Here is a 22,586-nt window from a genome sequence, read left to right on the forward strand (position 1 = left end):
TAGGCCTCGTTAATCTATAGCAGGTGATGTGCGAGTGTGGTTAGGTAAACATGCTTTTGAAATCCATGTTTAGTATTCTGCATGCTCACCACCGTGTGTTTTGCAGCATCTGTACTTCAGTGATAGATGTTACCACAAACCTCCAAAATCAGCTGCATCTGTTTAGTCAATTGCAGTAAAAGCAAAGCATCAGTATTCTTTCGTCTTTAGGAGGCTGCTAATATTTTACAGTTTTCATTTTTTGGTGTCAATAAATCAAATGTGTGATTGCTATATTCTAATAGCACTTCATGGGTGTATTGCTGTCAGCTTTGAAAATGGTAGCCACTTCTTGCTATTAAGCTTAAATTAAGCAAAAGCTTGTCATACGGAATTTTTCATTGTAGACTCTTTGCAATTTGGAATGGTATGAGCTGGTTGTGTTGGATGCCCGTATTTCCAGTGCAGAGGATGTTTGACACTAAACAGGTTATGAGGAAATATGCCTTCAACTTGTATTAATTCAAGTTTTTAGAATCAGTGATTCACTTTGCAAAAAGATGAAATTTTTCTCCTGAAGTATTTGTCTTTAACCACACTAGAGGTTTTCTTTGAATTGATTAGGAAAAAAGGAGTTTATTTTAAAACATTCATCACAGTAAGGTAATTCCATAAGTCTCTGAAGTATTTGTTTCCTGTTGTTATTCATGTGGATGTTCTTTACAGTAGTAGATCACGCTCTTAAAAACATTTCAGTCCTAAAACTACCAGTCATCAGTTGGCTCTTGGTGACAGACTGGGTCTGAAGCACTTGGTGCTCAGAAGCAGATCAGATTACAGGAGTTTGTGCCTTATTAAAAGCTTTAACTTTATTTAACTCTCACTGCCAGAGGAGTGGTTGACACTGGGTAGCTTGAGCCTGGATTTGAGACATATCAGCCATAAAAATACTGTCTCATGAAAGAAAGATCAGCATAACTGACAGTGCTAACTGAGCTGGACCACTTGTGTCTCTGAATAAAATGAAGGATGCACATGAATCTTTACAGGGTCAGGGTTTCTGTGTGGCTGGATCAGATGCTGAGGTTAGGAGGGTTTTTCTGAGGTTGGTGGTTAGCTTTCAACTACAATTTCTCCAGCTTAACCCCCTAGGAAGGAAAGCTATCACAACTTCAGATAAATCTCTGGGATGTAACTATCACTCTCTCTCTCTGGATTAAAGATCAAAGCAAAAACTGAAAAAAAAATACAGCTACTGTACTTAAAATAAAAGATGGCATCACACAACGCCTTTTAGTCCAGTGAATTATACATTCTCTCAGCCCTTGGTAGTTATTTTTATATCATATCTCAGAGCCTTTGTACTTCAGTTCTCCTGGATGTGGCTGCAGATCATCTAAATGTTGTCTACAAAAGGTTATTTTTATGAATTTCTGGGTTTTGATAGTTAATCTGAGGGCTTTGTAAGCTGCATTTTTGGTTCATGTCACCTTTGACTTTCCTTTGCCCTTCTCCAGCTCGCTCTGCCATGCCTTTTTTGAGTTTGTTATTCAATTCGTTACCCATGATAACATCTCAAGGGAACCCGAAAAAAATAGATGTCTTTAAAGCTTCAGCAAAATTGCCTGTGTTGGGCATAGAAGAAGGATCAGTACTTCCCCTAAGGGGAGCATGGCAGTGAGTTCTCAGCCCTCTGCAGGTCCCAGCAAAGCCATATGGAAGAGAAACATATCCCAGATCCAGGACAGCCTTCTTCCTGGTGTGGATTGTCACAGGTGCCGGAGGATACAACCAAAGGACTTCTTACAGGTGCAGAGAGTGACAGGACAAGGGGGAATGGTATTAAGATGAAAGAGGAGAGGTTTAGATTACGTGTTAGGAAGCTGTCTGCTCAGAGCATGGTACAACTCAGACTGGCAGAGAAGCTGTGGCTGCCCCATCCCTGGAAGTGTCCAAAGTCAGGTTAGACAGGGCTTGGAGTAACCTGGGAGTGTGGAAGGTGCCCCTGCCTATGGCAGGGGAATGGCATCAGAGGATATTTAAGGTTTCTTCTACCTCAAACTATTTTATGATTTCTATGAAAGGATAGCCATTGCTAAAAAACTACCTGGAAAGGGAGCTCCCCTCTACCTGATCTAACTCTAAATTGCATTCTACAAGGGTTATTTTGGAGAATTTCAGTTAGAAATAAGCTCAGGTATTGCAACATTAAGGGAAAAGCTCTAGTTTCAGACTTTGTAAAGAGAGTTGGGTGGGGATGAGGGCAGAATTAAGGCAGAGAGCTGGAACAGAGTTGATTTTGTCTTACTATGATCCTTTAATCATATTATTTTAAAATGAAAGATTTATGGGGTGTGTGACTTAGGAGGTGTTAATTGAACCACTTAGTGGCTGCAAATCCCTAACCATTTTTCACCTGTCAGTTCCTGTTTTCCCCTCTAAGTCTACCTAAAATGCTTTCCAAAGGAATGTTAACCCCTTGTTTAACACCATCAGGCTGCAGTGGGATCTTTGCAGCCTGTGCCAGATCTAATGAACGTGCTTTTGGGCACAGAAACCATGTTTTTCTCCATCTGTACCATCAGTGAAGTATTTTATATCTATCACATCTTGAACAGAACTGTTAAACTCTTGTCCTTTACATAGTTCTACCTACTTGGTAATTCTTAATTATCATTGTCTGAGGTGATGTCTTTTTTGACAAGATGTGGTTATGGGATTATCCTCTTCATACTTCAGCTGGAACGTTTATCCTCTAACCACCCAAAGTGTCACCAGCACATCAGCCTTCCTCTAGGACCCTTTTCACTTGCTGATGTTGTCTGATGTCCTCTCAAAGCCATCCAGATAGGAGATTGCCTGCTAAGATACAGCTCTGGGTTGTATTCTTTCTGCTTGTACATGATGGCTTCACTTACAGATTATTTCCTTTTTTGCTTAAGCTCCTTGAAGCCCTGACCTGAGAGGAGATAATCTGGTTGGGAGAACAGGTTTGAACTGATAAAGGTCTCCTGTGGTGTGCTATCTACCTCCCTGGAGACTGCTCCCAGCCCACAGCTCAGTGTGGTGTAGCTCTAGGCCCCTGAACTGCTTTTGCATCCATCTGGGACTGCTCCACCTGGAAGCACAACTCCAGATGTCAGATGTGGTGATCTCTGGGCTGCTGCAACCTTTACCTCATGGCCCTGGTGGGCAGTGCCTGCCAGCTTCATTTGGAACTCAGGGAGTCACTTAAGCTTCTCGGAATAAGGCTTCTAGTAAATCATAGGCTGTCAAGACCTGCTTTTCTGGGTGGGTACCTGATGGAAGTAGAACTGAAATAACGATGGCTCCTTGATGGTGCATTTGTGGACAGCTCTCATGCCTACAAGGATTAGGGATACTTAACATTTTCTCATTAATGACATATCATGGAAGAGGTGAAGCCAGGGAAATCATTACATGAGCTCTCTCATTGCAGCCACCATCTCTAGCAGCTGGTGGTTAAAAATGGTGACTTATATTGGGTAAATAAAATTTTAAGTTTCTGAATGTAAAGTTTAAAAACCCAAGGAATGCTATTAAGTTTTAGCAGAGTCAGGAGCAGAATGCCAATGCTGCTTACTGTTACTTAACTAATGGAAAAATAAATGTTTTACTACCATGAGAAAGGAAAAGGATTTTTCCTCTTCTATGTGTAAATTATTAAGGGAAAACAAGATGCAAGTGTATAGCGGAACCAAGAATTTAGCAAGGTACAATACTCCTAAATCAGTAGCCATGTATCTACATCATATTTCCATGTGTAGCTGCTCTGATCAAAGCAGTACTAAGAAGTTACAGAATTGTGGACTTCTGGTTTATATTGTTGGTTAAAGCTTGGCCCCAAGGCTCCTTTGATCTAGTTATCCATGTCGGAGCTGCTTGAGGACCTGCATGAATGGGATCTGTCAGTTCAGCTTGAGCTGCGTACAGCACAGTTCATACCTACTGGCATGTTTCTTTGCCAGATGGTCCAAAAATTGGTGCACAAGTATTACAAATTTTCTTACCTCTGTCGCATTTTTTGGGAGTCAGAGTGGAGGCATGGTGCCAGAATGCTGCGAGTGTGACTTGGCAGTGTTGCTGCTCTTGTTTTCTCTGCTGATCGTTAGAGTTTGCCAGTGGAATCATCATTTAGTTTTGCACAGCCCCTCAATTCAGCTTGAAATAAAAACCTGTGTGATACATTTTCCAGTTCTTGATCAGAAACATTTCCTAAAATATTCATAGCAAACAAACTGCTGTTTCATCCTGGATATGAAGCCATTTTTTAGCATTTATGGAAAGCTGGGAGTAGTTTCTCTGAAGTCAAACTTTCATGTGCACATAGGTACATATATAGAATATTAGATGTGTGCTGCAGGAGAGGTTGATCTACTGATCTACTGTCCATACATCTATGCATTTTACATATACAGCTATTCTTAGGTAAGTAGTTATCTTTATGGTATAATAATAATTTGGTTATGGTAATAATAACAGTAGCATCTATTGCTAAGAGGTTAAGGAGTCAAACCTTGAGCTCTCTGAAAATGTGTGGTATTCAAATAGCAGAAAAATCAGTGTTTGAAATAATTACTTTTTTTTTTAAACTGTAGACCCTAGCACTTTGTATCAAGGGGGAAATGTCTCTTCAGCAAATAAAACTTTTGCTTTTAGTTTGTGGAAGGATTAAGGTTTGTTCTATTTCTGATAGGTTTTGTATTTTTTTCCCAAAATTGCATGTTTCAGTGGGGTAGTTTGATCCAGGTACTGTGTGATTTGCAGAGATACTCATTGCCTAATGTATTGCAAGAGTGATTTTTGTGTTGTGCATTGATTTACTGTAAGACTGACCAGGGCTTGCTCTTTTTAAGCTGTATCAGCTGGAGTAGTTACCACAAGAACCTGCTAGCCAGCAGTGACTATGAAGGCACCGTCATCCTTTGGGATGGATTCACGGGACAGAGATCCAAGGTCTACCAGGTAACACACAACCAACAAGGATCATTTCCCGTTGCATGCACTGTGCTGGGAGAGCAGCACTGAGTCTGAGGTTCTGCTCCTAGTCCAGCAAAAGGCTTTTCTGTTCCACAGGGTGAAATGGTATTCCTCCTCTTTGGTAAATGCCTCTCATCTGCACGGCTTTATTGAGCTGTAGTCCTCCAAGGGAGGCAGCTCTGTCTCCCTGTCACAGTTGTGGGGCAGTTGATGTTTTCTTGCTGCTGCTTTTGGGCAGGGAATGTGCACAGGGAGAAATCAGTTCATCGCCTTTCTTTAGAAGCCTCTGTCTCTCCATACCTGTTCCACTTCAGTCTTTGTCAAAAGCCTTTTGTAAAATTCTGCAGTGATTGCCAGCGCAGATGCTGGTGAAGCAGAAGTGCAGAATGCAGCCTTGAGTGGTGAGGCTGGGAGAAGGGAGCACAAAGGCAGAACAAGGCAGTTCCTTCCCTACACAGCAGGCTCAGCTCCACAGCAAGACCTGCGTCAGGAGAAGTCTCTGGCATTTTATTTCTTTGTGGAACTCAAACGTTGTGTTTCTGTCTAATGGCTTCTGAGGAGCTCGTGATCAGAAGAAGGAGGTTGGAAGAGGGCTGTTGTGTTTGGGAAGAGGCTGGAAGTGCTGCAGGCTGTTGTGTAGGTAGCATAGTCCATTGGAACTGGTCAGTAATAATGAATGGACTACAGACTCCTTGACAGTTCAACATAAGTTTCACTTACTATTTAGGCCACTGTTTACCTTCTCATTGTTTTTTAGTCATTTTATAATGCTTGTTTTCACTAATCTTACGCATATCTCAATGAAAGAAATTATACTGGGAAGGATAAATCTAGTCTGTTTTCCTCTCAAATACGTTTTGCATTTCTTTATGAGGCTGAATAATGAACCTAGAGATGATCAGCTGTTGCTTATGTTAAAACAAACTCATTTTGCTTCCTATCAGATTACTCGAATTTTTATTTGGATTTGCATAGAGGCATTGACATCTGCTGTGCTTGTACTGAAACCCTTTAGTGACTTCATCCTTGTGAGCTTTTTGTCTTGTAAGCCTGTATGAAGGCTTTACACAAAGGGTTTGACTGAATTTCAGATTTTATTCAATCTAATGTTCTGCTTTCATGTGGGGTGGATAGCATAGCAATTACAGCTCTTCTGTGTTTTGAGGAAGAGTGTGCAGTCTTTTAATAATATTTATTTGAGTGGTAAAACAGAGGATTAGACACCAGGAGATTTACTTCATAGCTCAGCAGGAAGGTGAGGATTTCCTGGACGTTCAGAGAGGAGGTGTTTGAAACGAGCAATGAGCATCTTGTCAGTATTGGGAAATACTTTAAAATTGCTTATTAACATTGAAAGATGTAACTACGCTCTAGGACAAGCAGCAACTCCTGGTGGAACCACAGCTAGTCAAATAATGCTGCAAAACCAGGTTTTTAATGTGTATATCCTGATTTTTTTTTTCTTTCCAAGTAAAAATGAAATCAGTTTTATTTTTTTTTTAAACCCATTCTAGTGTTTTCTGCTTTCCTGGCATGTCTAGCATATTGATAGGATTGGTCTGATGAGGAGAAAAGATATTTTTTGAAGAACTGCTAAACATAGTAAGCTTCTCTCTTGAGATCCCTGCTGACAACTTATACCAAATATGTGTGTTTTCCTTTGCTGTTTTATCACATTACAACTCACTACCTTGCAATATTGTTCTTGTTTCTTTCAACAGGAGCATGAGAAAAGGTGCTGGAGTGTTGACTTTAACTTGATGGACCCTAAGTTATTGGCTTCAGGCTCTGATGATGCCAAAGGTACTATTTTATTTCAGTCTCTGTGTAGAAGACATAGGCTGTGTATATTCCATTGGGAGAACAAAAATGTGCTGTTTCAAGTAGCTGATTCCTCAGCTGCCTTCAGTATTGTAATTGCTGTGGTAATGTGGCATGGTATTACTGAACCATTTGGATCTTAGAGGAGGAGAGGCTTTGTTTGGATTAACATCTCTTGCTTCACATTTTTTTGTGTAATGAACTCTCAGCTAACATTCTCCTGGAACTTCAGACAAACCAAAATGTGTTTTAACATTAGTTGAACTTGTTGAGTTAAAGCCTCGGGGCCTTTCAAAAGAACAGCATGTATTTATATTTCAAAAACGAGGCTGTCAGTAAAACAGCAGCAGTTAAAAAATGCCTGCTGCTCTTTTACCTGTAGCTCTGCATGTTAAAGACTCTGTTTATTGGAGCTTTAAGGAGTTGGATGGTGGATTGAGTAGGAGTGCTGGGAGCAGCTCTCAGCCTTCCACACTCCAGAGTCCATTAGACAAACCACTTTTGGAGAAGACTTAGGCCAAGCCCTTTACCACATGGTGGTAAAAAAATGTTCCTCTTCTGAGAAGATGTGGGAAGCTCCTAAAGAAGAGGATAGCACTGAGGGAGGTGTAGTGTTCTTTGTCTCTAATGAATGACAGTGTTATCTGTAATGTTTACAGTATCCAATTGTGAGAAACAACTGCTCACTTTGAAAATTTAAAAGGTTTATTAAACCTTGACAAAAATACAACAAAAGGACTACATAAGGAAGAATTCTCAGCACTGGGAACTGCCCTCGTGGGTACCACGTGGCCAGTTCATCTTCAAGATGGATGCTCAGTCTTTTATACCCTTTGAGGGGGGGCATCAGCCAACCCTGGCCCCTCCAAAAGTCTGACGGTCAGCTCTCCTTTGCTGTTTATTGGTGGAGATTGCTTTCTTGTAACTTGATTGCAGGTCAGGTGTTGCCATGCTGCACCCCCTAAGCAACAAGCTTTTCCATTCCCAGCTGCCCCATACAACTGGACAAGTGTGCATGCCTTCTTTCTACCTGTCCTAGACAACCCAGGCTGTCTGGCAACAATGCAGGGGGGAAAGGGAACTGTGGGGAGAACGGAGGACATCTAAACTACAATTACATAACTATACATCATTAAAGCTTTTCTTAATATTCACACAATAGTCATCCCTTAATTGCAAGAGCCAACATCTCATTATCCATCTCTAACAAGTAGGAGTGCTGGGAGCAGCTCGCAGCCTTCCACACTCCAGGGTCCATTAGACAAAGCACTTTTGGAGAACCCTTAGGCCAAGCCCTTTACCATGTGGTGGTAAAAAAAAGTTCCTCTTCTGAGAAGATCTGGGAAGCTCCTAAAGAAGAGGATGGCACTGAGGGAGGTGTAGTGTTCTTTGTCCCTAATGAATGACAGTGTTATCTGTAATGTTTACAGTATCCAATCAGAGTTATTTAACAGCAAGAGCTTAAAAGTTCGTTTCTTAAGCAGTGGGGGTCACTTCTCCCAGAAGGGCTGATAGAGCTCTGGACAGAGCTCTTCATTATTTGCTTTGAAATGATAAATTAATTTTTTCATAAGTGTTAAACTTTGTAAGCTGCTCCCCTTTTCCATAAAGCTTTTAAATGCTGTTCCAAAAGAAACTAATGTTCCTCAATTACAATTGGCAATAATGGAATCATAGAATGGTTTGGGTTGGACGGGACCTTAAAGCTCATTTTTTCCAGCCCCTGCTGTGGGCAGGGACACCTTCCACTACCCCAGGCTCTGCTCCAAGCCATGTCCAGCCTGGCCTTGGACACTTTCAGGATGGGGCAGCCACAGCTTCCCTGGGCACCCTGTGCCAGGGCCTCAGCACCTTGACAGGGAAGAATTACTTCCCAATAGCCCATCTCACTTTTCCTTCTTGGCAGTATGAAGCCATTCCCCTTGTCCTGTCACTACAGTTCCCAAAGCTGGTAATTCCATTTACAAAAATTTAATGATTATTTTATATTTAAGGTGAGTTTAAAATGTTTTCAGTACACTTCCCTTTCCTTTTCTGATGGAAGATAGGTGTGTTTTCTGTGTGCTTAAATGCAGCAGGACTGAATATTCACCTTGTAAGTTAATAGCCTCTTCATCAGTGCTCCCCACTCTTGCCATGCATATAAAAAGCTAATCTGCCAGGTAGATCTGCATTTATTAGCATTTTAACAAGGTGTCCAGTTTTGCAAAGCCCAGCTGCAAGCAGAGCCTCTGTCTTGAGTTTGACTGTTCACTTCTTCAGTAATTGTCTCTAAAAGTGTACTGTTTACTTAGAAATTATTGCAATAAAACCTGCAGATCCACATAACCTGCATTTCAATTCACAAAGGTCTTTTGAAGGTGTATTGGGATTTTGGTGGATAAAACTGATCTGGAACATTTTATCCTTTATTTTTACCATCACTTGCGTGTGATTTACATATATAAAAAGCCCTTTAGAGACAAATGGAGTGTCAGCACAGATTTTAGAAGTTTCTGAGGTACAGATCAGTAGCAGCAAAATGTCCACATTAATGTTGTGATGTCCATCTTCCATTTGGATGATCACACTGAAAGGATTAAATGTTAGGTAACACTCATGACAAGTATCTTAATTCAAACCTGCCTAATTTAAAATGTTTTCTTTCTGTTTATGTTCGTGACTGTTTGGTGGAGTTCTGGTCAGTTTTAATACACAATAACACATGTCTGGCCAGGTAGAGTGTCTGGCAGGAAAGATCTTTTATCTACTTTTCCTGTCCTATTTGATTTCTCTGCTCCTTTGAGGCCACACCAGGCGTGCAGGAGCTAATCTCATCGTTCTTCCCCACAAAGCACAAGTATCACATTTCCCTGTCAAGTGGTCAGGACAAGGCAGCAAAAAAAAGGGACAGCTTTGCCAGTTCTTCCTGCTTGCCTGCGTATCTGCCTGTCTCTCCTCAGTCTTTTCAAGTCAGCAGCTAATTCTGAAAGTAGGTGTGTGTTGGAGAAGGTGCTTATGAATGAAAACTCCTGTGCTTTTCAGCTCTCTCTGCCAGGGCTCAGGCTCTGCAAAGGGGATGCTAGCAGTGCTATTAGGCAGAAAATTATTCTCCTATAATTAGAAGCAGCATCCTTGTGGGCCCCAGGTTCTAGCATTGTCCGTCTTGTGAGATGAAGATAATCCAGAATATGTTTATCTGTGGAAGATCTTCCTACTTTCATAGCAGATAATGACAGCATAAAAGCATTATTGTACTTAGAATAACTACTGTGTGTACAAACCCTTCACTTTTATCTACAGTTGTTATGCACTCTCTTTTTCAAGGGGCAAAGGTACTTGTGTATGTCTATAGGGACCCAAAGGTATACTCTAACTAGGCAGCAGTGAGCAAAATTGGTGTTTACTTGTTCTACAAGGAGCTTGGAGAGTAGGCACAGCCTTAATTTCAATTCTTTTATGCATATAATAATAGCAGGAGCTGTGATACTCATGTAAGTAGGAAAGGGTGAATTTCTGCTCTTGGAGAAGAAAAGAATTTTGTGAAGGCAAAATGATGCCATCAAAGTACCAGGACAGTGCTAGAGCTAATGCACTTAGCTAATGACTTACAGCTGTCTATTCTGCATTGGGGGTGGAGTTTTATGGCCATGGTAAAGTTAGCAGATGAGGGACAGTGAAATATTTTGTGATGCTCTGTGAGTAGAATTCGTCTTCACTGGGATTGATGTCTTTTTTGGGGTGATCATATGTTTCTCTGGTCTTGTTATTGAAGCTGTCTGAAACTGAAGAAGACAGAAGAAGAACTGATAAATTCAAATTAAGAAAGAGGCCTGGTTTTACATCTGTAGTTCCTTCATAATTCCTGGCTCAAAACTGAGAGGTAGGATTGAACAGGAGCACCTGAGAGCTCTGAGTTTGTAGCAATAGTTACTTTTCATTGTCTCATGGCAAGGAGGAGTGCAGGCATGTGTCTCATTACATCTAAGGAAAGTAATTTCCATGCTGCCTCAGTAAATTAGACCCTGGTACTAGTCCTGCAGCTATTTTTTTATAGTGCCCCTTAATTCAGCCTGGCAACACAGATATGTAAAGTTGGCTTCATTAAAAATAAAAGAAAATCCCTCTACAGAGGGGAAATGACCTGAGAACTGTAGCTCAGTCTGCTCCACCAACTTTCACAGGATTGTTTGGGACTTAATTTTCATTGATATTTCATTCCTTCAGCTTCTGTTGACTTGAGGTGTAGGTATTTATTGCTCTCAAAATATCAAGTTGAACCTTCAGTTTGGTCATTTTTCTGGCTAAAAATTCAGTAATTTTCTGGAGATTTGTGGGGTTGTTGGATTGATTTAGTGGAAGTGCCTTGAAGAAGTCAAGATGATGTTGATAGATATAATATTGACAATAAAGTCTGTGCCTTATGCAAGGAGTGCAGTCACTGCCTACTGACAGTCATCAGTTTACACCACCTTCCTGACCCCTGCACAAGGCAGTGGATCCAAAATTTTGCCTAGCAGGGCAATTCAGCACCTTTCTCCTTTCCTAGGGATTCTGCTAATCTCTGCAAATGAATTTTCTGGTATCAAGATCCTATTCCTGGCTTAGAGCTTTTCTGGAGTAGCAGCAGATGAGCAGATAAGAATTCACAAGTGACAGGCTGGATGAAACAACCTTACTCTGTGTACCAACTGTGAACATCAACCTTCAGCTATTGTAGTACAGGCTTCCGCGTCTTTTAGTCAGTGTTTAGACACAGAACTGATACATGGAAAATTAATTGATGAACTTACCCATTTGGTGTAAAGCTCCAACTAAAAAAAAAAACATCTTGAAAAGACTTAAACATTTCAAACTGACAAGACTGTTCTGGAGGCATCTTTTTAATACTCTAGTGAGGGGTAGGTATTTGGGCACATAAAGATGTCTCTCAGCAGCTGCAAAATGACAGAAAATATGCTTTGAGAACATGTGTTTCAGAAATAGTCAATCTCAGATGGTTGCTTATCTCATCAACACAATTCTAGATGTTACCAAGACATCTGCGTTGGATAATTACTGCCTCGACCACAGCAAAACCGATGAAAGCTACAGCAAATAAACTCTACCCTTATGAATTATGCTTTATTAGCCTGTCAGTTCTTTTTTAAAAATAATAGGCAGTTCTAGGTAAAACTTGACATGTTTCATTATGTGTTGTTATGTGTCCCATCTATCCTTTTTATGGTACTGACTAAGATATAATTGGAGCCCGGCGTATCTCACAGCAGTTAGATCACAGAAATTGCAGGCTCTAATCTGTGCCTGTCAGTTGTAACGAATATTATGATGACTTTGAGCACGTGGATTGTCTCTTCACCAGATTAAATGGCTCAGTTTATGACCTGCAAGCTTGAATGAAAAAAGGAGCTGAGCTGAAACAGAGCCCTCAATTAGCTTTTGATACAGAGCTGGGACCAGATGGCCATTTGTTTGGTTGGGGGAGGTCAAGGAGAGACTTGGCTGCTTTGGATGCAGCTTTAAATACCTGGGTGGAAAGCTTCAAAGACAGCCTGTGTTGTTTTAATACTAGATTTTGGCTGAGTATTGCTCTGAACTTGAGATCATGTACCTACCCCACACTCCTCAAGTTGAAGTGGTGTTGTCTGCTGAAACTGTTCTCTCATAAACATGTTTTATTTGCTTCTTATCTCATCCATAAACTTGATGGCCTTGACTGCCACCAGAACTTAGACTACTCATCTCTTGGTGTCTGTTTATTTAAGCAAAATTTAAATATTTTCTTGTTCTGCAAAATTCTTCCCTGTTCCTGTTCCCCTCTGCCCCCAAGTGCAGAACATGGTGGAGAAGCTTTATCATCTCATCTTGCCTGGGAGAAAAGAGCTCTTAAGCCATGCTTGCAAGGCTTTTGTTTCATTTAAAAATGTAGCCAGGTGTTTAGGATGAGTATTACAGCCCTGATCAATGAGAATGCATTTATTTCTGAAAACCAACCTAAGGCTGAGTGCTGTTTTCATTGAATTTTACATAATGCTTCTGGGCAAATAGAGTATGCCACTGGGGTTTGTATTTCTGCTGGTGTCTGTGTGTGCTGCTTTCTGATGGTTCCAGGCAGCTGCCAGATATCCACACAGTGCTGTATTTACAATGATTCCTTGGTGTGCTCTGAGCAGTGCTGTTTCCTCCATCCTTGTATGGTCAGAAACAGCCCAGTCTTGTTGCTTTCATTGCTTGCCACACTATTAGAAAGAGCACTCGAATCAGCCTGCCAGTATTCCTCCTTTTCCTTCGTCTTCTAAAACATCCTTGGATAACCCAACTGGAAACCTTGCTTCTCCCTCAAAGCCCCTGGGAAATGCTGACCAGGAGGTGACACAGAGGGTGGGGGACACACCCTAAGACTGCTATCTCTCATGTATTGATCACAGTGGGTTGCAAGGTTCCTGTTGTTTTGCCATTTTTGCTCACTTCACCTCCAAAGGGATCTTTCAGTAAGAAGACTGGAGGACCTGTTGGCCACACATCTGAAGAAGCCCGTGCAGCTCAAGGGGAGCTCTTGAGGGGATTTTAACCCTTCATGTAGCAACTGCATGTTTAACATTGGTTCCAGCTTGCTCTGCTTGCAGCTTGTGATACTCAAGTACAGCTTGATCCACTCATCAAGAAAAGAGGGAGGGGAGATGTTTAAGTCTTTTCTGCCTTGTATGAATCAATGGGGCTTGATGTCAATCTGCTGCTCCTTTATCTGGGCCAAAGGCAGTGCATTGTTTAGCTTTTAATAATAAGATAAACTATGTGAGGGGCACCTGGCACTCTTCATCTTAAGGTTAAATGGTGCTTGAAGTGTTTCTGGCAGGTGGGGAAGGCTGTGTTTTGAAAAGCCCCGGTGCTTTTTGTTGGTCATTCTCTGAAGCACTGGAGTGCTTAGTGGAAGAGCTCCTTCTAGCACGTAGTGTAATCAGTGTTCATGTGGTACTCTCATAGAACAGTAAAGTTCTTCTACCAAGGGATTATTGCATCATAGGAAGCCAGCATACTGATTTCTCTCCTGTCTGTGCCAGTTTCTCGAGAATAAAACAAGTTGTTCTCACTCACTGTGCATACAATTAGGTATATTTATTCTGTGCAAAGCAATTTTGCTTTGGAGCATGGATTTCTTGCATCTCAGCTCAGGGACAAAGAACAAAAAAGGATGTAAGCCTTCCTGTCCTTGGTTGTATGGATATGCACTGCAGTAACCTTAAGCACTGAGATTATAGCATGTGGTTAATCACCTGCTCTGATATTTACAACGTGGACTTGAGAATATTCTCAAACTTACCAACCACCAGTGACAACTGACTCTTTAGACTCACTAACATCTTAGCAGCTGAGGCTTTCCAGAATCTTACTCAGGAAATAACTAGATTTTAGGCCTTTCAGATGAAGTTCATGTTTTTGCTGTTTTTTGTTTATTCATGTCTCTCTTTCCCTTTCTCTAGTGAAGCTGTGGTCTACCAACTTGGACAACTCAGTCGCAAGCATTGAGGCCAAGGCTAATGTGTGTTGTGTCAAATTCAGCCCATCTTCTAGGTATCACCTAGCTTTTGGCTGTGCAGGTAGGTAAAAGGGATTTGGGGCAAAGGGATATTGTTTCTTCCTTCCTTTATTCTTTCTCCTCAAAGATGTGAGGTTGGCTGGTGTGCCCAGGACTGAAGTGTCTCTGCAGTTAAAATATCTCTGAGTAAAACTTATCAAGTGCTACAATGATGTGTCAATGTCATGCCCCAGCCTGGCTTTTTCATTTGGGTGCCTTTATCAGAGATAAGGCAGGTAAAGAAATCACCCAGTGCATTTATTGGGATCACTAAGGCAACCAGGCAGAGCTCGGCTGTGGGAGTCTCAATGTGTTAACATGATGAGAGCTGCTCTTTCTGATTTATAATATTGTTCTATAAATACTGCAAAGCCATACTGGGAATTTTAACTGGTTTTACCTGAAGCATGCTGTAAAGCTGTGGCTGTGCATGTTCCCATAGCTCCAACTACAATCCCTGTGGGTGGGCTCATGTTTTCCTAGGCTGGGCAAAGATGGCTGTTAACGTTTTTATTTTTTTTTTAAATAGTCAGTGGGGAAGGCACAAGGAGCCTTTTATTCACTTAGATTAAATGGATCTTGGTGATAACACCAAGATCTGAGAGCAGAGCAGGTGTCGCTTTGGGAGGAAGCTGTATGTGCTATGCATACAGTAACTAAAACTCACAGGTGCCTATAAATGTTTAACCAACTCTGCATTTCCTTTCTCCTTGGGGAGTTTTAATGGACTTGTAACTAGTTGTTCTGACAACATTTGTTCTCTCTGGATGCTGGGAGGTACATTGATCATTCTTGCAGCCACTGGTTTGCCATTTCATTCAGGTGTTCTCATTTCCAGGCCAGTTCTACTTTGGTTGTAACTCTTAGGAGGCAAAAAATAAACTTACATTTTGAATCCAGAAATGGATTCAAGCTGGAGTGTAAAATATTGACTTGCTTGCCAGGCATCTCTCTGAAGTTTAGTGAATTACATGTACAAATAGTTGAACCTACTAGCAGCACTTGAATGAGAGGGACTATCTGGGAAAGTCTAGGGAAAGATGAGCATTAGCTCCAAATGGATCAGCCACTGATTAAAATATACCTGCAAAAGCACTATGAAACAGAATTCTTCTTGATAAATAGATAACTGGGATTCTGTGCCACCTGAAAGGCAGAGGGGGGATAAGGCACAGATAAATCAAGGAAGGCTTTTGGAGCTGGAGGGCATGTGGGGTAGGAGCAGGTGGCAGTGTCTCTGTCCCCACCCAGATCTAACAAACTGGGTTTGTCTTCAGTAAGTGTGTTGAGAAAGAAGCATTAGGAAGCCCTAAGAGTTTCATGGAGGTTTTAAAGGACTGCATGCATGTGTCTATGATTTAGAGGATGCTGAGGGGTAAAAGGGTATTTGTATTGAAAGAAGTGTTTACATCTGCTTGATGTTTGGTAATTGAATCTCTAAATAAAAATAAAAATGGATATTTGATATTATGATTGATATTATTATATTGCTGAAACAATTACATGGGGTAATTGAACTGATGGAAATTACTTCCCACAGTGGAATTCTAATTGATCTTTCAGCCATAAATACATTTGGGAAAAAAGGCATATTAAAAGAAATACTGGAATCTTGAAAGACATTATTTCTGAACTCCTAAGAAACAATCAGAGCAAAGAAATGGGTTAGTGTCTGCTTTCATACTCTATAGTAAAACAGTCATGTTTAACGTGTTATGATGGAGACAAAGGTTTTTCTTCTCCATCAGCTTCAGCTAGTCTTGCTTAATAATTTCATTTAGTTTGTGGAAAAAGGCACATAACTGTTGAATAGCATGAGTTGTCACATAGGCTATACAATTAATAAAGGAAGAGTCAAAGCTGCCTTCCTTGAGTAGTACTAAAAAAAAAAGCAGGGAACAGGGCACACTGACTTGACCACTCCTGTTTGCTCCCAGCAGAAATAAAAATGAGCAGTCCACAACACTGAATACTAATTCAGTGACCAGTGTAGTGGCCAATTTTAGAAAGCTGTCTTAGCCCTGCCTTGGCTTGCTCACATGCGAAGAGGATTTTCACATTTTGAAAACTGTTTCAATTACTTATTCAGTGATTTATTCAAGGATAGAAGAGCCAAGACTGCTGAGCATTTCATGCCCCATACAGTTTTTTTATTGTATTTAAACAGAAGTATGATTTCTGTATATGCTCTCAATTTATTTGTTGATTTGATGGAGCTTAATGCTATATATGTGTCTGTATTTTTGTGTGTGTATATGTCTATAGTTTAAGACTTGATAAGGTAAGCAATTAATAAAATGGTTAGGGAGGGAGTATTGGTATTTAATATTTGAGCTATAAAAGGAAGAAGTAAATTGATTTGCTATACTATTAATTACATACACATTTCAGTTCCTTTTTTCTGAATGCAGAATAGCTGAAAGCCAGCATAACTTCTTTAAGCAATGTAATTTTGACTGAAGTAGAGATTTTTTCAGGGTTGACATTTCTATTTTCTTTAAAGGTTCTCTCTGAACCATTCATAAAGCTGAAGCATCTTTTCATAATGTCCTGTTCTTTCACACCTTGCTTAAGAAAAGCTCTTCTCTGCCCTTGACAAATGCATCTTGCCCACTTGCATCCATCTGTTCAGAATGCCTTCTTGAAGTGGGTTTTCCTAATCAGATGCTTCAGCTGGATCAGCATCTCTGTGCTGGTTCCTCCCTTGCCTTCACCACAGAAATAGAATGACCATCTTAAGGTCCTTTCCACTCTGTCCCCATCTTACATTTCTTCTCCCTTGTTAGAAATATTTTGGCTGTTGCTACGATTCTACATCATGCACAGGTGAAACCTTTCTGCCTTCTCTAATTTTAAAACTCTCTTTTACAGAAAAATTGTAAGGAAGGTACCAAGGTCCCTTAGAGATCTGCCTACACATGGCATGAATTCCATGAGCTGAGGCAGCACAGGGTTCACAGCCTGACTTTGCTTCTCCTTTGAAGCTTCATTCTTTGTAGGGAATCTCAAACCAGAGGTCTGGCTTTATAAAAGCATTTCCACCTGCACCCGGTTTACATGCTGCATTGCCAAATAAAAGGAGGGAACTGAAGGACTGTAGGGATGGATTTTGAAGCAAAGTCAGGCTGTAAACCCTGTGGCACAGTGAGTGAAATGGGGGGTTTCTGTCACAGGATTTGCTGTGAAGCTTTGATTTAAATGTAGCCATCTTTAAAAGTGCTGTTAGACTGTATATCTCCATGAGGAACACTTCTCTAGTAGAGAGCACTGAGCTGGCTTCAGATGATGTAGGAAAACAAGCTTTAGATGCCACTATAAAAGCAAATCACAGGATTAGCATCTAATGTGGATGATAGATAAGTTTCTTTTCTGGACTCTTCACTCTGAAGCTTTTAGATGACCAAAAAAATTATTTTGGGTAGCTTAAAACAGAACAAATGGGGCATAAACTAGAAATAGAGCCTATAGAAGAGAGAAATGGATATTGGTTTGAGAAGTAATTCACTTAAAATCAGGCACTTCAGGTGAGAGGAAAGCTGGGTGTGTTTGGCTTCAGCCTGATAAAATCTGTTGCAGTGGAGAGAGCACATAAAGAAGAAAAGACCGCTTTTGTCTGTTACTTTAATAAAATATTCTATTTGCATGCTTACTGAGTTGAAACATTGTCCAGTATAAACTGTAATCACTGCCAAATACAAAATCGGGTCATTCTGTGGTCTTTTCCTCTTTAAAAACAGAGTTTTATTCTGAAATTAGCTGTATAAATCATGGCTGAAGTTATTATTGTTCTGCCTCAGCAATAGCACTGATGTCCTTAACCCATATATTTTGTAGCAGTGCTGTTTCCCTGCTTTAAAAAAAAACTAAAGGCTGAAAATGCATCATGCACTTCGCAGCTGGAATGTCCAAGTTGTGCAGTCTGGGTGAGATCAGACTGTCTGCGAACTCCAGTGAGCTCAGTGTAGCTATTGATAGAAGGAATGTTTTATTCCCAGCCTGCTGTAATAGTGTCAGCAGCTACCACTGACTTTTTATTTCCCATATATTATGCAGAGGTTTTGTAAGAATTCAGTGGTCTGAAGTTTCTATGACATTAGATGCATCATCTCCTCAAATGTTGAATTTTTCCCCTGTAGGACCCACAAATCTAGCAGGTTGGATTGAGGGCTGAGAGAGGTTTCTTAGGGCTGCAGAGATGCAAGACAGAGACTTTCTCCTCTCCAGGAGCTTTACAAAATAAGTGCAAGCAGCAGAGAAATACATATGGACAGGATAGCAACAGAACAGCTGCAGCATAGTCAGAACTTAAGGCTTTGCTGCATTACTTTTAGCTTTGATCAGTCTCTAAAACAGCTTTGCTATGTTGTCATAAACTCGTGATAGTGTGGGTTTAGATGAGGTGACCACAGCAGGGCAAAAGTGGGATGGTGCTGATTGATGCTGATCTTACTACTTACAGCCACAGAGTTTGAGACTGCCTGCATTGGAGATGCCACACTCCCTCCTAAACATCCCAGATTTTGCTTTTCCATCTCTTCCTTCACTCTACCAATAGCATGGCCAAAACTGAATTGTCTTTTTTTTTGTTTGATTAGGTTATTCCCTGATCCACTGAGCACCAGTGCCAGCCCCAGACAGGCTTTTGGCAGCCTGTACCAATGACAGTATTTACTAACAAGGGGCAAACCCTCAGTGAACATGAGGTCTGCTCTTAATGCTGAGGTTCTCCTCTCTTACCAGCTCTCTCTCTTCCTTATTCCCTTCTCCACTTTCTGCTTTTCCTTCAAAGGTGATTTTGCCCTTCCCCACCATGTTTTCCAGGCTGTTTAAAGATCTTTCCTGTGCACCATTATGGGTTTTTTGTGGTTGGGATTGAAAGTACTTGAAACGTATTCTATGTTTGGATTTAGGTGTTTATTATTTCTTATTTGTGTTAGTCTCACTACTGTGAGTTTGGTAGCTTTTATATTAGTAAGGCACAAAATGGCTGACTTTTGTTACAATGTCTTTTAAAACTAACCTATCTAATTAAGAAAAGACACTTAGATTATTTTCTCTTTTAACTTAATAAGTGATCTTTCGAAGCTCGTAATGTGGACTTTTTTGCCTAATCACAAAACTAAACTTAAGAAGAAGAAGGTAAAGAAGAGTAACTTGCCTCTGCCTTAAAACTTCTATCTTGCTTCATATTTATTTCTATATTCTAAAATCTTAAACTCTTAAGTTTTTTACCTTGTGATATTACAGACTTTTAACTAACGACACACTCGTAATTTTAGTGTTATTAATCAATTTTAAAAGTTTATTCTACAATCTTAGGTCAAATGTGGTGTTCTCTTGTGGGTCTGTGCCTTTAAGCACAGAAAGTTTAAAATTCTCAGCATCTAGGATTCTAACACACCATCTTTAGCATTGGACAATGGTGTTGTATTCTGGTTTTGAATGGCCACAAAACTAATTTGATGCTGTGGATCAGAAGCAGCATTATGAAGGACTCCTGTTTTTGTGTCAACAGCTTTGTTTTCACTTGCAGCTATTTACCCACCCCTTAAGGTCTCTGCAGCACCCTGATGTACTTACAGTTCGGGGTCAAAAGTGGCTTTATCATCATCAAGCCATTTTTCTAATATACCTGGTGTCCAAGTGGGGCCACTTTGGAGACTGTTCTGGCCAGTGAAATAATGATTTTTCTGCTGCAGTAACTGGAGCAGTGATTTCTCTTTTCCAAACATCTCCCTGTAGAGTTAGCCTTGTACACTGTCTCAGATCTGGGTGACTTACCTGGCTTGTCACTCAGCTCAGAAGAATGATGGGATATCAGTGACCAAGAAGGTAGTGTGCCTTTTTGGAAGAGAATTAATGTTTTCCAGCTGAGAGCAAGGTCTTACCTTAATAGATTCTCATGGGTAAGTAGTGTGTTCTGTTGAAAGCCTGCAGTGACTCAGAAAGGATCTATTTGTGTGAATGTGACATGTTTAGGGTGGAATTAGGCATCTTCCTTGGACTTGAGCTACGAGATTACCTTCAGTGTGTGAATTGAGCTCAGTGTTAAAAGGCACAGACAAAGGTTAGGCATTTCTTTCAAACCTGTGGAAAAACTTCACAGCAGTGAGTGCTCAGAATTGAACCTTGATGAAAGCAGTGGCATGCAGCAGTTCAGGGCTTGCCCATCACTTGGATAGGACTTTACCTGCAGTATGTCTTCCCATTTTGTGGATAGGTAATAATAAACCTTCCTCTAGTCCATGATCTCTGAGGCTGTTGGCAGGGGACATAGGGGACAAGGTCTGTGTTTTGGAAGTGCACATTTGTCACCTTTAATTCAAACTCATTCCAGAATTCACTGCAAAGCCTTTCCTTTTGCATTAGAAAGCATTACAGCACTTCAGTCAGTTAAGGGTTGTTTGGAGGAATCTGTATTTTTGGCCAGTAAGGCTGTGATCATATTTCTGTCCCGAAGTACTTATTGTAGTGGAAACACTGAGCTTAAAGGGATTTTTTTGGTGAGGACAAATCTTTGAAGGTTTTACTTACATGTTATCCCTCTTCATGGAACCTGGGATGTAAATGAAGGTGAGATATCAAACCAAGCCTTCTGCTGTCCTGGTGAAGGCAATCTTTCTGCCTCTGGTAGGTAGATCACATTGTACTTCTCCTCGGGACTGCCAGTGAGAGGAACTGCACCTATACCATGCTATTTAGACTTAAGATCTTTGTAGTTAAGCTGATTTTTCTGTTCCTGCACATCAGAGATGCTGCCAGATCTGCCAGGTAGTGTCTTCCTGCCTTGCTGCCACTGCTTCCTAGGAAATCACAAAGGGACTTGAAACCTCTCATCAGTGTGCAGGATGTGTCGCATGTGCAATTTTCACATAAGCCTTAAGAGTTCAAGAGCTGATAGAACTTTTTACTTACACAGAAAAAGCAGTATCTGACTTGTCTTGGATAAAGCAATTGCAATGAATAGTGACTAACAATATAGAGACCTACTGGGGAGTTTCCTAACGTTGTCCCAGAGGTTATCACACTTCAGTAACAAGTGAATGAATAAAATGAACTTGAAAAGCTCCATTTGATTCTCTAGAGAAAAGGATAAATCTGTCATTGGCAGAAATGAGCGTGCTAATTGTTTGCTTAAATATTCTTTTCCTGAACATTTTGTCTTACAACTGGCACAGAAGTCATTTAGTCAATGTGACGAAATTCAAATTTAAATTGAAATGAGCCTTGGAATTCAGGAGCAGATAGCCAACTCCAACATTTATCTTTTCCTCAGAATGCCAAATTGCTCTTGCTGCTAGCTGTTGCTGTATCCCTTAAGAGTTTAATGCTTTCCAACCTCGGCAGTTTCCAAAGCTGCAGTTTTTCTGGTAGCTCGTTCAAAGGAATTGCTCTTTGGAATTGCATCCTTTGTAATGGCTTCCTGTGTTTTCTCCTGTTCAGACTGCATAGATTAACTATTTCAGCCTTTTATTTGGGTGCTGTGCTTCCATACTAACTGGTGAAGATTGTCACGCAGCACAGGAAAATCTGTAGTCAGTGAGTGCAGTGTGGGCTCTCATATCAAAGGTACTTTTTCATAGTGTCTGAGCATCTCAACATTGCATGAGTCTTTTAAGAGTAGAGCTCTGAATGTTTGGGCAAGGTTTGTATCCGCCATTTAAATCTCAAGAAAATAACAAAAAACGAGACTGTAGACACATGTGCAAATCCAGTTGCTCTTCATGTTATTTATTTCATTGCCTGCTTAGGGTATGTTGTTTCTTTTCCACCTTGGATACCTGTGTATCATCACATGCTTTCCTGTGCTTGTTTCCCTGTATACACCATCCACCATACCTTTGGTTTAAGCCTTCTTATCTGAAGCTTGGGTTTTAGCAATTGTAACACTTCTAATATCCTTCCTCTCTTCCAGTGGAGTCTGCTGTGAGGTCAGTTTAGATAATGAATCAGATCATCATCTGCAGAAGCTAGTTAAGACTAATATCTCCTCAGGCTAGTGAAGCAAAATGTAGTTCTGGACTAAAATCAGGTTTGACTGATAATTTGGCCAACTCAGGTTCTCAGGAGCCTGCACTTTCCTTTCCTTAGAGCCCCTTTGACTGCTCTGAAGCCTGTTTGGTTCTCTTTGTATGATGTCTGCTCATACAACAGAAACCTGAAAACTGTTGCTTCATAAATGCACTCTTAAAATCCTAGGGAGGATGTTCCTTTTACATCCATCTTTTGT

General features: G+C 40.6%; 1 protein-coding gene across 3 annotated transcripts in view; it reads left to right on the plus strand.

Moving 5' to 3' along the window:
* The window catches only part of COP1 (COP1 E3 ubiquitin ligase), a 125,007-nt gene that overhangs the window by 55,635 nt on the left and 46,786 nt on the right, over nucleotides 1-22,586 (plus strand). For all 3 annotated transcript variants that reach the window (XM_068199451.1, XM_068199452.1, XM_068199453.1), the window contains exons 13-15: nucleotides 4,857-4,965; nucleotides 6,702-6,783; nucleotides 14,262-14,378. In XM_068199451.1, the coding sequence (XP_068055552.1) occupies nucleotides 4,857-4,965; nucleotides 6,702-6,783; nucleotides 14,262-14,378 (308 nt within the window). The remainder of the gene's footprint in view (nucleotides 1-4,856; nucleotides 4,966-6,701; nucleotides 6,784-14,261; nucleotides 14,379-22,586) is intronic.

This window comes from Anomalospiza imberbis, chromosome 9, assembly GCF_031753505.1.
Source record: "Anomalospiza imberbis isolate Cuckoo-Finch-1a 21T00152 chromosome 9, ASM3175350v1, whole genome shotgun sequence".
NCBI lineage: Eukaryota > Metazoa > Chordata > Aves > Passeriformes > Viduidae > Anomalospiza > Anomalospiza imberbis.